The following is an 18382-nucleotide window of genomic DNA, read 5'->3' as shown; positions in this document are numbered from 1 at the left end:
CACAGCATATATGGGTGAGACATTTAACACTGGCTTTGCAGTAGCCCTTTGTAGTCACACCTATTATCCCTGAACAAGTATAAAATCAGCAAAGAATACGATAGGAATGAAAAATAATTAGGTCATTCTCCTATGCCTAGAATAATTCCAATTGTCTAAAATGCTTGACAAAAATGGCAGGCCCCAGTTTTCAATTAAGACAACAAAAGGGGGGCGGGGCCTGGGTGGCTCAGTGGGTTTGGCCTCTACCTGCCACTCAGGTCATGACCCCAGGGTCCTGGGATTGGGCCCTAGCATGGGGCTCTCTGCTCAGCAGGGAGCCTGCTCCCCACCCCACCCCTCCGCCGCCTCTGCCTGTTTGTGATCTCTCTCTCTGTGTCAAATAAATAAATAAATAATCTTTTAAAAATAAATAAAACAAAAAAAGATTTAGAATCTTAAGAGTTTTCTTTCTAAAGAGAATAGAATAAACTAAATATCTACCTCAAAATGGGTGCTTGACCTTAGTATACGTGTCCTTTTTCAGACAGCAGATGTTCTAGTACAAAAAAAAAATTTGTAAGTTTCAATTTTATGATCGGATGACTTAAATGTTTAAGTGCTACTGAAGTTTCAAGAATCCAGTGGCTGAAATTTTGTTCCCCATTACTTTCTATAACACTTAATGCTGGCACTGTCTTCAGACTTGAGGTTGGTAGGAAAAATCATGTATAATGGTCCAAATAAAAATCGAGGTACTGAATAGTTCGCTGAAAGTATGTAAGTATTAAAGGTCTAAATACCTTTTAATAATATATACTGGTAGTATTTAACTAAATACTGGTAGAATTCTGACACTGAATAAAAAGTTATTTCATTCTGATAGCCTTTTTCATTTTTTTCAACTTACTAGTATTTAAAAATAATGCCTAGAATCTACTTTAAAGAGTCATATTTGTGTTGGCCTTACATTTCAGGGGATCTTGCATGCCAAGATTATTTTGAAACAGGGCAGATTATTTATAGAATCTCCCCTTAGGTATATCCTAACCCTTACAATTGATAGAATAGACCCACAGAAAGAGATGTGATCAAGTACTTCCATTTTTGGTTTTCAAATTTAATTATTTGACTATATCAAGAATTTCTTCATTGAGAAATTCTTTTACAATCAATAGGAGTCAAAAGGGATCAAATAAAAAGAGATGAAATACTGTTTTAAAAAGAGAAAAATTTTCCCTTTATTAAGGTATTGTTTCAATACTATAACTGAGCCTCCAAGTTTTCTAAATTTCTCAACCACAGTGACTTTTCACCTCTTTTATACTTAATTGTCCTAGACCTTGTGATCCTCCAGAACTACTCCATATCAGAAATCTTTTTCTTTTCTTTTCTTTTCTTTAATAAAGGGAGGGATGGAGGGAGAAAGAATCTTAAGGGAAGGAGGGAGAATCTTAAGCAGGTTCCATGCCCAGTGTGGAGCCCCATATGGGGCTTGATCTTACAACCCTGAGATCATGAACTGAGGAAAATCAAAGAGTTGGGTGCTTAACCAACTGAGCCACCCAGGAGCCCCATCTGAAATCTTTAACAATCTACTATTTCCTTTTGTCCCTACTTTCACATCTTCCTTGAGCATTCCATTTTCAATGTCCACCAACCATTCATTCAGCAAATACTGATTAAGGATACCACTCAGTATCTGCTGTCCCACCTCTTTTTCAACTCAACCTGAACCTTACATAGTCTCTTATCAGGGCTCGAATTTCCTGGCTTCAAGAAATACTTCAGAAGTCTGGTTCTCGAAAACAATTTTCTATCACTTGAACTCAGTCACTGGTCTCTTATCATTTTGCAATGCACTTAAGTGTCTACCAACGCATTTAGTAGTCTATATTGAAATTACTTGTATACTCTCAACTGAATTATGTCAGTTAATGGTACTGATCCAATTTAGAAAATAAGGAATGAAGAACAGAACCGGCTTGGTCTCAAGTGATGAGGAACTGAATTCACTATTGTAACTCTTCTAGAGTCATGGTAATCTGGTTACCATTATGGTTTTATAAATTCTTTCAACTATAAAGGTTAGTTACCTCATTGCACATAAAAACTTGAGTTAAAAAATATGAAAAAAATACATGAATATCCCTTATCTCAAAATGAAACAAACAATCTATGCCTTTGAGGTTGTATACATATTCTGATTAAATATACCTATAACCTTAAAAGTAGTAAAAAATATATAAAGTTTTCCTTCTATTAGGGTGGTCCAGTAATCTAAGTCGGTATAAGAATGACCTCTGACTGAAGAAGCTGAGACTAAGTACGAGAACTCAGAAACCTGAGAGAGGTACTTTGATTCCTGGAGACTTGGGGTGGGAAGAGCATGTATAATGCTGCATGCTCTTGGTCCTAATCAAAACAGCTGGCAGTATTTTAAGATAAAAAATAGACAACATACAGAGAAATTTATCAAAATACATTTAGCATGCGTATATGAGAATTGTTAAAACACTGATAAAAGAAACTGAAGGTCCCAATACAGGACAGATACACTTGTGTTCATTAATTGAAAGACTCAGTATTAAAAAGTAAATTCTTCCCTAAATTGATCTATAGACTCAATGCAATTCCAATCAAAATCCCTGTAGAATTTTTTCAGACTCTAAAATTTACATGGGAAGGGCACAAAAAATTTTGAAAAGACAAAAATTTGGAGGACTCACATTGTTTGGTTTCAAGACTCACTATAAAGCTAAAATAATATAGTAAAGAGAGTGTGGTATTGCCAAAAACCATAGACACACAAATCAATACAAGAGAATGAAGTCTGAAAACAGCCATATAAAACTGGTAAATGATTTCTGACAAATGAACAAATCCAATTCAAAGGAGATATTCTTTTCAACAAATGCTGCTGGGATAATTGTACATTCAATCCGTATTTCATACTATATACAAAAATTAGACCCAAACAGTTTCAGACTTAAACATAGAAAATAAAACTTTTTAAAGAACAAGTTCTTCCTGACTTTGGGTTAGGCAAAAAATTATTAGAAAGGACTTCAAAAGCACAGACCATGAAAGAAAAAAAATGTGATGAAATTAACTAGATGTCATCAAAATTAAAAAAAAAATTGTGAAGACTTTAAGAAAATGAAAGAATAGACCACAAACTATAATAAAACGTTTGAAAAAAGACGTATCCAGAATATATACTTTCAAAATCCAACAAAAAGAAAACTAATCAAAAACCATGGGATAAGATTTGAACAGATACTTCACCAAAGAAGATATACAGATGTCAGATAAGTACATGAAAAGATACTCAAAATTATTATTCATGAGAGAAATGCCAGTAAAAACCATAATGAGATACCATTACATACCTAATAGAGTGGCTAAAATTTCAGTCACGTGAAATGAAAACTTACATTTACACAAAAACCTGAATATGAATGTATATAGCAGTTTTATTTTTAAAAGGCAAAAGCTAGAAACAACACGAATAGGGAAAATAACACAAAGGATAGTTAAACAAACTATCGTATACCCGTATAATGAAATACTTCTCGGCAATAGGAAGGAACCAATGATTGACACATGCAACAATACGGAAAAATCTCAAACACTTTTAGATAACAGAAAGAAACCTGACTCAAAAGGCTACATATCAATATTATATAATTCTATTCATATGACATTTAGTGAAAGTCAAAATAATAATGATCGGGGATTGATTATTAGTTAGTTGTCCAGAGTTAAGAAGAGTGGAAGGGATTTAAAGGTCTGACCACAAAGGATTGATAGCAAAAAGAAATTTTGTGGCAAAGTAATTGAATTGCTCTACTTGTTCTTTGTGGTAATAGTTACATTACTATGCATTTGTCCTCAGAACTGCTGACCAAAGAAAAGGTAAATTTTACTCTAATTAAAAAACAACAAGCTGTAAGTAGAGACTTGAACTGACAAAGAAGGACAAATGATCGTCATAAAAAAACCAAGCCACTCCCTTCTCCTAAAGGCAGTTGATATAATAGCATTATACCTATTGGGATTATACTACAAAGTCTTATACGCCTTTAGGAGTAAAGGATAGAAGAATGAGAAGGCAACTTCAAACATAGGCTATCTCCTAATATACTGGCAGGACAAAAATGTCTACAATTGTACATTATTATGGCACATGCTGATCCCAGGATTCTTTTTCCTTAAGAGAGAAGAAAAACCTCACTTAGGGAGTCCTCTGACATATCCATTTCCATACTTCCCTTTTTTTTGCTTTTAAAAAGGAGGTAAGAAAGAGGAAAGATACATGAAAACACTGAAAAAATAAAAATAAAATATGTAAAAACACTGAAAACTGAGATTAAATATACCTGTACTACATACTTCCCAAATGCCATGTAACTGTTAATGAAGCAGCGTCTGTGGAAAGAGAAAGCATTAATAGAAGAGCATACCCTGAAATCAAAAGGACATAAATCTTGGGCCCGGAAAGTTTAAAATATGGAATCCTATCTACAAGCTTGCAATGTTTTGTTTTCAGAGAGCTCTTAGAACATATATCCCAATTTTTCTAGGAGGAACTAATAATGGTGCCTTTTCGTAATAGGCACAAGGGGGCACTGGAACACAGAGTATTATGTCTTCTAGTACACCTCAGGACCTACCCTAGAATTGGGAGGGCTGTAGGAGAGGAACAGCTAGTATGTATATTGTATCTCCATTTCATAAAATTTTTTTTAGTATAAGAAAGATTTTACAAGACTGGATTTAAATGTATGCACTTTTTCCAGCAAATTCATGGAATGAATTTTTCCTTCTATCAGACCTATTAGTAAGAATTGCTTTGATCTCTTAATTCTTATTAGTCAGCTATAATTCCTGAATTTAATAAATTACCACAACGAAGTCCTTCAAATGAAAATCACTATTATTTACTGATCTCATCTTTTAATCTATGGCTCTACCACAATAAAGTGAAAGCTATGATGTAAGTTCATAAATAATTCTTCAACTATTTAGTATGCTACATTAATGCCTCTAATTTTATATATAGGCATACTTTATTTTATATACTTCACAGATACTGCCTTTTTTTTTTTTTTTTTTATTAAACTAAGTGAAGGTTTGTGGAATCCTGAGTGGAACAAGTCTAGTGATGTCATTTTTCCAACAGCACTTGCTCACTTCAGGTCTCTGTCACATTTTGATAATTCTTGGAATATTTCTAATTTTTTCATTTTATTACATTTGTTATGGTGATCTGCAATGTGACCTTTGATGTTACTAGCATTAATAGTTTTGGGGTACTACAAACCACACCATATAAAACTAAGAACATAATTGATAAATGTTGTGTAGGTTCTGACTGCTCTACCATCCTAGCCATTTTCCTATTTCTCTCCCTCTCCTCAGGTCTCCCTAATTCCCTGAGATACAATAATACTGAAATTAGGCCAATCAATAACACTACAATGGCCTCTAAGTGTTCAAGTGAAAAGATGTCCCTCACCTCTCACTTTAAATCAAAAGCCTGAAGTGATAAAGCTTAGCTAGAAAGGCATGCCAAAAGCCAACACAGGCCAAAGGCTAGACCTCTTATGCCAGTTAGCCAAGTTGCAAATGCAAAGGAAAAATCCCTGAAGGAAATTAAAAGTGCTACTCCAATGAACACATGAATAATAACAAAGCAAAACCTCTTCAATTGCTGATATGAAGAAAGTTGTATGGGTCTGAATATAAGATCAAACCATCTACAACATTCCCTGAAGCCAAAGCCAGATTAATCCAGAGCAAAGCCCTAACTCTCTTCAATTCTATTTAAGACTGAGAGAGGTGAGGAAGCTGCAGAAGGTAAGTCTGAAGCTAGCAGAGGTTGGTGCGTGAGGTTTAAGGGAAAAAAGCCATCTCCAGTAACATAAAAGTACAAGGTGAAAGAAGCAGCAAGAACTTATCTAGAAGAATATGACAAAAAACCTTGAAAACCCAGAAGATCTAGCTAAGATAACTGATGAAGATGACTACACTAAACAACAGATTTTCATGTAGGCAAAACAGTGAAGATGTCATCTAAGACTTTTACAGCTAGAAAGAAGTCAATGTCTGGCTTTAAACCTTTCAAGACAAGCTGATTCTCTTGTTAGGGGTTAATGCAGTTAGTGACTAAATTGAAGCCAGTGCTCACTTACAATTCTGAAAATCCTAGGGTCCTTAATAATTATGTAAAATCTCCTTTGCCTTTGCTCTATAAATGGAACAACAAAGCCTGGATAATAGCATATCTGTTTACAACATGGTTTACTGTTATTTTAAGCCCCCAGGTGAGACCTACTGCTCAGAAAAAAATTTTCTTTTAAAATATTACTGCTCATTTACAATGGACCTGGTCATTCAGGAGCTCTAATGGAGATGAACAGGATTAATGCTGTTTTCATATCTGTTAAGATAACAACCATCCTGTAGCCCAGGGATCAAGGAGTCATTTTGACTTTCAAGTCTTATTGTTTAAGAAATACATTTCATAAGGCTATAGCTGCCACAGATGGTGATTCCTCGGATAAATCTGGACAAAGTAAACAGAATACCTTCCAAAAAGAATTCACCATTCTAGATGCCATTATGAACATTTGTAATTTTATGGGAAGAGGTCAAAACATCAACATTAACAGGAGTTCAAAAGAAGTTGATCCCAACCCTTGACTTTGAAGGGTTCGAGACTTCAGCAGAAGTAACTGCAGATGTGGTGGAAACAAGAAAAGAACTAGGAGAGGAGCCTGAAGATAGGTCTGAATTGTTGCTATCTCATGATAAAACTGAATGAATGAGGAGTTGCTTCTTATAGATGAACCAAAAAAAAAAAAAAAGTGATTTCTTGAGATGGAATCTACTCCTGATGAAGATGCTGTCAAGACTCGAAATGACATTAGACTTAGAATATTAATAAACTCAGTTGATAAAGTAGCAGCTGGGTTTGAGAGAACTGACTCCAATTCCAAAAGAAGTTCTACTATGAGTAAAATGTTATCAAACAACATTACATGCTAGAGAAATTCTTCCTGAAAGAGTCAACTGATGTAGCAAACTTCACTATCTTACTATAAGAAACTGCCCACAGTCACCCAACCTTCAGAAACCACCATTCTATTGATCAGTCAGCAGTTATCACCAAAAAGATTATAGCTAGCTGAAAGCTCAGATGATGGTTAGCATTTTTTAGTGATAAGGCAAGTACATTGTTTATTTTAGACATAGTGCTATTAAAGACTTAATAAACTATAGTATAAATTAACTTTTATATATACTGGAAAGCCAAAAAATTCATTTGGCTCACTTTATTGCAATATTTACTCTATTGTAATGATCCAGAATTGATTCCACAGTATCTCGGAGGTATGCCTGTATATGAAAAGCTATTTTGAAACATCTAATTTTTTTGTAGAGACAATAACATAATGGGATTCCCATGCCCATTACCCAGCTTTAACAATTTTTATCTCATGGTCAATCTTGTTTCAACTAAAAAAAATATATATATATTATTTCTGCAAAATTACCCATTATCAGTCAGTATTCAAGTTTCCCAAGCATAGACTTTTTTCCTTTTCAGTTTGTTCAAATTAAGATTATAAATAAGTTCCATTTATTGCAACTCATTGACATGAAACTTACATCTCTTTTTATCTTTAAGGTTTTACCTCTTTTCCTCCTGCAATGTCTTTGTTAAAGAAATGAAGTCACTTGTTCCATGCAGACTTCAATTACCTATATTTTGCTGACTATATCCCTGAGGCATTTTTTAATTCCTCTTGTCCTTGTAATTCTCTGTAACTGTTGAATTTAGAGTTTTAATCAAATTCTGAATTCATAGAGAAGCAAACCTCATATGTAGTACTGCATTTCAGCAACAGGTATATGCATATCGCCTTCTATCTGTGGTAAAAGCAGCCAACAATGAGTGACAACTAAATGCAGTATTTCACTGAGAGCTGCAAAGAATGCAGAGAAGACATGCAAAGAATGCAAAGAATGACATTCTAATTTTATTTTGCCTTCATTATTTACTATCTATATAATATGTCTAATAAGTGAAAATTCTCGTTAATCTTTGGTTTCCAAGAAGTACCTTGTACAGAAAAGGAAGAATAAATACTTGGTTTTTATTAGTTTTCTTCTTTTTTTTCTTTTCAGCGTAACAGAATTCATTGTTTATGCACCACATCCAGTGCTCCATGCAATATGTCCCCTCCATAATACCCACCACCTGGCTCCCCGAACCTCCCACCCCCCCGCCCCTTCAAAACCCTCAGGTTGTTTTTCAGAGTCCACAGTCTCTCATGGTTCACCTCCCCTTCCAATTTCCCTCAACTCCCTTCTCCTCTCCATCTCCCTATGTCCTCCATGTTATTTGTTATGCTCCACTAATAAGTGAAACCATTGATTCTCTCTGCTTGACTTATTTCACTCAGCATAATCTCTTCCAGTCCTGTCCATGTTGCTACAAAAGTTGTGTATTCATCCTTTCTGATGGAGGCATAATACTCCATAGTTTATATGGACCACATCTTCCTTATCCATTCGTCCGTTGAAGGGCATCTTGGTTCTTTCCACAGTTTGGCGACCGTGGCCATTGCTGCTATAAACATTGGGGTACAGATGGCCCTTCTTTTCACTACATTTGTATCTTTGGGGTAAATACCCAGTAGTGCAATTGCAGGGTCATAGGGAAGCTCTATTTTTAATTTCTTAAGGAATCTCCACACTGTTCTCCAAAGTGGCTGTACCAACTTGCATTCCCACCAACAGTATTAGTTTTTTAAATAATAGGTTAGTATTTTGACCTCCCAGAATGGTAAAAAATGGTAATGTGTTTTTTAGGCGCGGGATCATTAACTCTCAGATTTAAGTAAATGTAGCATGCTTCAAATTACTGTAGTTGTTCATTTATAATCTTTTTTTTAAAAGATTTTATTTATTTGTTAGAGAGAGAGAGAGCACAAGCAGGCAGAATGGCAGGCAGAGGCAGAGAGAGAAGCAGGCTCCCCACTGAGCAAGGAGCCCAATTCGGGACTTGATCCCAGGACCCTGAGATCATGACCTGAGCCAAAGGCAGCTGCTTAACCCACTGAGCCACCCAGGCATCCCTGTTTATTTCTATTTCTATGTCAAATTTTCCCATCTTTGGCCAGTGAGAGCCTCTTCAATTAGTTTCTGAGTCTTTTAGACAGAGCTTAGTAGTCTTTAATAGCTTTCCCACTTCTGATATAACAAAATATCCGAGGATCATCTTGTCCATCTCCTGTCCCAGACCTGAAATTAACCATATCTCCAAGGAACTTTAGTACTTTTCATTCAATGGGAAACAGCTTCCTCAGACAACAGTCTGGGTTCTAAGGAGTGCTCATTTCACCTTTTATTGTGGTAAGAGTTAGTGTAATTTTATACTGATACATCCAAATAAAATTCTATAGATTTAAAGTTTTGATCTTATATTTCTATTTCTTTCTTTTCCCAACCTGTATGTGATTCCTGTTATACAATGTCAACAAAGTAATTAAAATCATTTGCCTTATGGCACAATATATACACAACAATTTGGGAATAATAACAATACTATGATTAATGAAAACCATTTAAGGTTTTTATATTGTTCTTCTGTCCTCGGGGTATAATCTACCCAGCATGTATAATCAAATTACTGTGTTTTAAAGTCACTTAAAATAGTTTCTTCCCATAATTATACCACTTAGGCTTGTTTCTTTGTTTCATTTTGCTTTCACTTTTAGGTTTGTTTTTTAAATAATTAAAACTTATTTTAGAGTTATGTAAAACATTTACATGGTTTCAACATCACACCTAGAAAACAAGGCATATTTGCAGAACTCTAGCTATTCCTTCTATTTCCTGTTCCCTATAGTGGAATAGTTTTTTTTTTTAATTAATTCCTAAATTAAAAAAAAATTAGAAATGTATATACATATAAATATATTTAAACAGTAACATACTTATTAGTTTTACTGCCCAATAATATAAATTGGCTGTCAAATTTGCTTTTACGCCCATATAATACTCCACTGGATAATAATAAATATTTTATGCAGTCAAAACCCTACTAATGAATACCTGTGTCCTTTCAGTCTTTTGCTATTACAAACAGAGCTACAGTGAATGTAGACATGTACATACATCATTTTGTATTTATGCCACTCTATATTTGGGATAAATTTCTAGGAGTGAGATCTACTGGATCAAAGAGTAGATGAATATTTAATTTAGCTAGATAATGCCAAATTTCCCAATACACAAGGTTGTACTACTTTGTATTCCAATAGACAAGATCTGAGAAAGTGCCTATCTTCCACAGTCTCACCAAATGAGTATGTTGCAATTTGAAAGGAGAGGGGAAGTGAGGAAGAACTGGACAGGTGAAAATTATTACCTCAGTACAGTTTTGTTCACCTTTTCCCTTTTATAGGCTATTTCATTGATCTACTCTTTGTTGTGGGGGGAGGGGCAAAGGGCAAGGCCACCCCCCAGTGTGGAGCCCAACACAGGGCCGATCTCATGACCCAGAGATCATGTCCTGAGCCACAATCAAGAGCTGGATGCTTAACCAACTGAAACACCCAGGAGACCCACACTGATCTACTCTTCTCTTTTTTCCTGCCATATTCATAGCTGGGTTTTATTTGCCCTTATTTTTCTCTCTTAAGGTAAATCCCTGGGTCATTGGTTGTATTTTCCATCATTTCTAATATAAGCACTTAAAGATATAAATTTCTCTCTAAACCCTGAAGATGCATCTATACATTCTGTTATGTGCATTATATCATTCAGTTTGAAATGCCATCTAATTTCCCTTTTGATTTCTTCTTTAACCCACATATTGTGGGTATCGTCTAATATCCAAACATTCGAATGACATCATACTGTTATTATTCTAATTTAATACCACTATGGTCCAAAAACATATTCTTGTGTTACTTCCATCCTTTTAAATTTATTTAGAATTATTTCATGACCCAGCATACGGTCTCTTTTGACAAATATACCATGTGCACTTGAAAAGAAACTGTATTATTGCAGCATGAAGTGTAGTGTTCCAAAAATATCAATTAAATCAAGATGAATGAGAATGTCAAATCTTTAATGTCTTTGCTAGCTTTTTATGTATTCTATCAACTGCTATAGGAAAGGTATTAAAATTTTCCAATTATGACTGCAAAACTGCCTATATGTAAGTTCTACAATTCTATAAAATTTTACTTGAGGTATTTTGAAGCTATGCTATCAGGTGCACACCTATTTGTCACTGTTATGTCAGAATTGTAACCAAGAGGTAGTACATATATATGAAAAGAAATAGGAACTATATTAATCCTCATTCTAAGTCCATTTCTTCGGAGATTCAGTCCAAAAGAATGAGTCATTGCTATTTACTAGTTGCAATGGATAATATCAGTATGACACAGTTCTTATTTCCAAAGAGGCCTACAATCATATTTCAAAAGCACTGCCATAAATATCTAAGTAGCAAGCCTTATAAGAATACCACAGTATAGCTCCTTAAATTTAAGAAGCTTATACAGTACATGTATGTACACTCCTTTCAATTCATTTTTAACAACTAAATCCTCTCAATTCACCCTATAAAGTAGATACTAAGTATATCTTATAGCTGAGAAATGTAAAACTCAGAAAGATTAAGTGATTTATTCAACATTACACAGTTAACATTTGGCAGAGCTAGAACTCAAACCTGAGTCTACTTTTGTAATATCACACATAGCTCCAAGAAAGAAAAGAATATTCAACAATGTGGAGACCAAAAAGTAAAAATTATAATTCTAATTATATAAATATGGATAATTCCAATAAGAAATGGGAGGAGATATTACCTATCAAAGTATGAACTCTACTAGTAAAAGTAATATCAATTTCTTATTTCTCAGGGCCTGGTATACTTTGGGAACTTAATAAATGTCAGTGGACTGAATAAATGAAGTTGATGAGTGAGTGAAACAATATGGCTACTATAGAGTTTTCTGATGTCAGATTTTAAAAGGACATATATAAATAATGGGAGGAGGGAAATGTAACTAAGAATATTTATGAATTAATATCATAAACCGTATTTATTTATAATATTGTCAGAATAGAATAAATGTTATCAGTGGTACAAAGAAAAACCAAACAGGCCTACTGGTTGTATAAATGTAAGAGGACGAACTAAGAAGAAACAAGAATACTGCATGGGAAAGGTGATGTAATGTTAACAGATGCAGAGAGAATAAAGAACTACTCACACCTCCTCTTTTGCATCCATCTTCTCCACCAAGGAGAATTGAGTAGAAAACTGGAAAAGGTAGAAGAAACATAGTTAAAAAGTAAATGAAGTTGAAATGAGAAAAGAAGACAGTAAGAGAATACCTAGCTAACTTTTTAAATTAGTCTTTGTCTACAGAACCTAAATAATCATAGGTCTGAATTAGACATGCAGTTCTAATGTGTATAATCTGCAAAACATCCTAAGAATATAATTCCTAAAATGCACTGATTTGGGAAATGGAGAAACTTTTTTTTCTTAGAAAATCGTGTATCAAACAAAGACCCTTTGAGTTGAAAAGGCTCTTGACAATCCATTAATGTTGATCTATATCCAAAGTACAAAAATTATTACTTGTAAGTTGGCTTGTAAGCACTAAAAAAAGAAAAAGGTTATACAAGAGCAAATTTTATTTCACTACAATGATCTCAAGTTTTTTCTTTATTGATAAATTTCTTCTTCTTAGGGAGGCTAGTGTAACTAATACACTAGATTTTTAAAATTCTAATATTATAGGGAAAGATATTGAACATACTTTGAGGAATAAAATAAAAACTACATAAGGTCATTCATAATATAGGATAACTTGGTACTCATAGCTGGACTGAAAAAAAACACACACAATTTACAGTATTAACCAAGAACTAGAGAAAAGTGACTGAATGTCTTCAAAAGTAATCCATGGGGCTTGAACTTCATACTTCAGTCAAGATACTCAGCTGGCTCAACAGGATGCAAAGTTAATAATAATTAACATGTTGGATGATAAAATGAAGATTCCAATAAATTTCAACAGACTAGAAAAATAAGCAGAATCAACTAATTTAAAATAACATCAAGAGCAGTGCTGACTTCATGATATAAAAGAAGGTTAAGCTAAAGCTAGAATTTAGGAAAGATAATAAACACTCCAATTTACAACACAGAAGCCCACAACAGTTCTTTATTTTATTATTATTTTTTTTATGTTTTTATTTTTTGTTTTTTTTTTCTTGAGAGGGAATCCGAAGGAGGCTCCATGCCCACCCTGAGATCATGATCTGAGCCATAATCAAGAGTCAGATGACTAACGCAATTCAGCCACCTAGGCGCCCCAGAAGCCCACAATGGTTTAATATTGGTTGAGAACTAATAAGAAGAATGATACTAGTCTGGTTAAGCAGCAGCTAGACACCCAGATCTTTCCTTGATCTAGCCTAGCAATTGCCTCGTCTTTCACTTTGTAGAAGCGGAGGTTTTCTCCCCCTAGAAAAGGTTATTGAAGGGTCTATGAATAAGGGAATATATTAAAGCAGACTGAAGACAGAGACTGCTACTAAAACAGGAAAATTAAGCGAAAGTTATGTAATAAAATATGCTGACAACCAAACCTCTCCCAAAATGCCAGTTTTGTTTGTTTACTTCAATGGGTATAAACTTTGAGACGGAAAAGATTGGCAGATACCTCTGGGAAACCTGATCAGTTTAAACATACCTAAATACAGACATTAGGTATTCCCTAAAAAAGCAGCCTGATCCATTGGGGAGGTATGTGCTACGGTAAGAAAGAAAGAAAGAAAGAAAGTTAAAAAAAAAAAAAAAAAAAAAAAAAGCCTGATCGCCAGACAGTTAAAAGTATAGTCAACAAACCCTGCCCATGTTGCTCAGAGCTCCCAGTATATTTTAAAGTGTTAAAGCTATTAAATCTGAGTAGTCAGAATCATCATATATTTCATGTGAGGAAAATATCAAATTTAAAACACCGAGACTGAATTACACATGGAGAAATAAAGTGACTGAAAGACAAGAAAACTCTGAAAGGAGAAGAAAGCCCCCCACCAAAAAAAACAAAAAACAAAAAACCCCAAAAAGAAAAACAAAGCAAAACAAAAAAACCCACAAAACCCTAATATCAACACTCTCAATAAGATAAATTTAACAATCAAAATACAGAAATAGGTAGCTATCAAAAAATAACTTTGCTAGAAAACAAAAACACTTTAGGAAATTAAACTATGATAGAAATGAAAAAACTCGACAGAAGATTTAGAATATAAAGTTGTAAAAATTTTCCCACTAACTACAACAAAAAAAATATGGGAGAAAAAAAATATTGTAGAAAGAGGACCCGTGTGGTCCTATACCACAAAACAAAGTTCTGGTAAAGAGAAAAAAAACCCAAGAGGGAACTAAAGAAATAATTCAAGCAAATTTCTCAGAACTGAAACTCAAAAGTTCCCAGACTGAAAAGCAACTCCTAAAAAGCAATAAGCATTCAGATGAAGAGATTCCTATCTAGGAATATCATGAACTTCCAAAGCACAAACAAAAGAGAAGATCCCACATGCTTCTTTCATATGGAAGATTAAAAAGCAGAACTGCACAACTTGTTAAAAGCAACACCAGAATCTGGAAGACATTAGATCAATGCTTTCAAAATTCTGAGGAAAAATCATTTCCAATCTCTTAATCCAGAATTCTATATCCAATCAGATATGAGTCAAGTTTCAGCTTAAATACAGATCCTTTCAAGGCACCTGGAGCAGAGAAGGGAGAGAAACAGGCTATCATACTCAGGAGCCTGCATGCGGTAAGGCAAACCCCCATAACAGCTGGCTTTAAAATGTAGAGGGGCCGAATTTCCTTAGTTCTAAAAATCAGTGGGACTTAAAGCCTGGAATTTAAAAACTAAGCAGCCCAGTTCTTAGGAAGCATGAAGGGCAACAGGAAGGTGAGTACCTGCCATTAAAAAGACAGCACAATAACCACAGAGTGTGCAGAAGCAGCAGTTTGAAAAATGCCTAGGGTATATGGGAGGAAGAGTGATTTACTAATCTGAGAGTTTGTCCCAAAGGGGCAGAGATCACTGAGAGACTCCTGCAGGAACAAAGGAGCTGGCAGGCACCATTTCCCTCCCCTGCCTACCAGCATAAACACACAGCCACCCACAGGAACGAGCACAACACCAACATTGAACTACTTAACTCCTACACCAAGCCCCACCCCCCAGATTTGGTGGATTCGCCCTTTACAGTCACACTTGCCTGAGTCCTGGAGCTGCAGATCCCTCACCTGGAAGCTCAAACCAAACCTTGCCAACACAGCATCTCCTGACCCTTGTGGGATCTCAGTCTCATGGTGGAGGACCCCTCCCAAGGAAGACCTGCACATACCCTGTTAAAACTGCATGCCCCGCCCACCAATGTTTTGTGGCTCCTCCCAAGCTAGCCTTTGCCCAAACAGAAAATCAACAAGTAAACAACGGCTTTGAATGACACACTAGACCAGATGAATTTAACAGATATATTCAGAACATTCCATCCTGAAACAGCAGAATATACATTCTTTTCAAGTGTACCTAGAACATTCTCCAGAAGAGATCATTAGGCCACACAACAAGATTCGACAAATTCAAAAAGATCAAAGTCATACCATGCATGTTTTCTGACCACAATGCTATGAAACTGAAAGTCAACCACCAAAACAAACAAACAAACAAAAAAACCCTGGAAAGAGCACAAACACATAGAGGTTAAATAACATGCTACTAAACAACGAATGGGTCAACCAAGAAATAAAAAAAGTAATAAAAGATTACATGGAAAGAAATTAAATGAAACACAACAGTCCAAAATCTTTGGAATGCAGCAAAAGCGGTTCTAAGAGGGAAGTTTATAGCAATACAGGCCTACCTCAAGAAGCACGAAAAATCTCCAATAAACAACCTAACTTTACAGGTAAGGGAGCTAAGAAAAAGAACAAACTAAATGTAAGCCCAGCAGAAGGAAGGACATAATAAAGATCAGAGCACAAATAAATAATATAGAAACTTAAAAAACCATAATAAATAAATAAATAAAACTAGGAGCTGATTCTTTAAAACATGAACAAAACTGATAAACCTCTAGCCAGAATCATCAGAGAAAAAGAGACAGGATTCAATGAAACAAAATCAGAAATGAAAGGGGAGAAATGACAACTGAAACCACAAAATTACAAATTATAGAATATTATGAAATTGTATATGCCAACCAACCAGAAATGGATAAACTAGGGGCGCCTGGGTAACTCAGTGGGTTGAGGCCTATGCCTTTGGCTCAGGTCATGATCCTAGGGTCCTGGGATCAAGCCCCAAATCAGGCTCTCTGCTCAGCAGGGAGCCTGCTTCCCTTCCTCTATCTCTCTCTGCCTGCCTCTCTGCCTCCTTGTGATCTCTGTCTGTCAAATAAATAAATAAATAAATAAACAAACAAACAAACAAACAAACCTATCTTTAAAAAAAAAAGAAAGAAAGAGAAGTGGATAAACTCCGAGAAACATAAAACCTACCAAAACTCAATCAGGAAGAAACAGAAAATTTGAACAGACTTATTACCAGCAATAAAATTGAATCAGTAATCAAAAACTTCCAACAAACAAAAGTCTAGGACCAGAGGTCTTCCCAAGTGAATGCTACAAAACACTTTTTTTTTTTTTAATTTTATTTATTTATTGAGAAAGAGTAAAAGAGAGAGAGAGATCAGGAGCAGGGTGAAGAACAGCAGGAGAAGCAGACACCCCTCTGAGTAGGAAGCCCAACAACCCAGGACTCAATCCAAGGAAGCCCCGGGATCATGACCTGAGCTGAAGGCAGACACTCAACTGCCTGAGCTACCTAAATGCCCTAAATGCTACCAAGTATTTAAAAAAACTTAATACCTATTCTTCTCAAACTATTACAAAAAATAGAAGAGGAAGGAAAACTTCCAATTTCATTCTACAAAGTCAGCCATTACCTGATACAAAAACCAGATAAAGATACCACAAAAAGAGAACTACAGTCAGTATATCTGATGAACATAGATGCAAAAATCCTCAACAAAATATCAGCAAACCAAATCTAACGATACATTAAGAAAATCATTCTGAGAGGTACCTGGCTGGTTCACTCAGTAGTGCATGTGACTTTGATCTCAGAGTTATGGGTTTGAGCCCCATGTTGGGTATATAATTTACTTGAAAATAAGACCTAAAATCTAAAAAAGAAGGGAGGGAGGGAAGGAAAATCATTCACCATAATCAGTGGGTTTATTCCTGGGATGCAAGAGTGGTTCAAGATGAGCAAGTCAGGGGCACCTGGGTGGCTCAGTGGGTTAAGCCTCTGCCTTCGGCTTAGGTCATGATCCCAGGGTCTCTCTGGGAGCTGAGCTCTCTGCTCAGCGGAAAGCCTGCTCCCCACCCCCCTGCTTCCCTCTCTGCCTACTTGTGATCTCTGTCTGTCAAATAAATAAATAAAATCTTAAAAAAAAAAAAAAAGATGAGCAAATCAATCAATGTGCTACAACACACCAACAAGAGAAAGGATAAAAACTATATGACTGATCATTTCAATAGATGCAAAAAAAACATTTAACAAAGTATAATATCCACTCATGATAAAACCCTCAACAAAGTAGGTTTAGAGGGAATATACCTCAACATAATAAAGGCCATATATGAAAAATACACAGCTAACAGCTCAATGGGGGAAAAAATACTCAATGGGGGAAAAATAAGGCCTTTTCTCCTAAGATCAGGAACAAGAAAAAGATGTCTACTCTCCCCACTTTTTTTCAACACAGTATTGGAAATCCTAGCCACAGCAATCAGATGAGAAAAAGGAATGAAAGGCATCTGAACTGGTAAGGAAGAAGTCAAACTTTCACGATTTGCAGGTGATATGATACTATATATAGCAAACCCTAAAGATTCCACCAAAAAAACAAACAAACAAACAAACAAAAACCTGCTAGAACTGAGAAATGAGTTCAGTAAGATCAGAGGATACAAAATCAATGTACAGAAATACACTGAATTTTTATATAGTAATAATAAAGCACCATTAATAAAATACCTAGGAATATATTTAACCAAAGAGGTGAAAAGACCTATACTCTGAAAACTATAAAACACTGATGAAAGACACTAAAGACCACACAACAAACAGATATTCTGTGCTCATGGACTCGAAGAACAAGTATTGTTAAAATGTCCATACTACCCAGGGGCACCTTGGTGGCACAGTTGGTTAAGCACATGATTCTGGGCTCAGACCATGATCTCAGGGTCCTGGTC

General features: G+C 35.2%; 1 protein-coding gene across 5 annotated transcripts in view; it reads right to left on the bottom strand.

The window, feature by feature from the left end:
- The window catches only part of JMJD1C (jumonji domain containing 1C), a 315528-nt gene that overhangs the window by 199284 nt on the left and 97862 nt on the right, over positions 1–18382 (bottom strand). For 3 of the 5 annotated variants that reach the window (XM_032842143.1, XM_032842164.1, XM_032842175.1), the window contains exon 2: positions 12293–12340. The exons of the other annotated variants lie outside the window; for them this stretch is intronic. In XM_032842143.1, the coding sequence (XP_032698034.1) occupies positions 12293–12340 (48 nt within the window). The remainder of the gene's footprint in view (positions 1–12292; positions 12341–18382) is intronic. 5 annotated transcript variants of the gene reach the window in all.

Source organism: Lontra canadensis, unplaced genomic scaffold (genome assembly GCF_010015895.1).
Source record: "Lontra canadensis isolate GAN:19392208 unplaced genomic scaffold, GSC_riverotter_1.0 scaffold3, whole genome shotgun sequence".
NCBI lineage: Eukaryota > Metazoa > Chordata > Mammalia > Carnivora > Mustelidae > Lontra > Lontra canadensis.
Note: the sequence above shows the minus strand (reverse complement) of the source record. Positions and strands in the feature narration are given on the sequence as shown.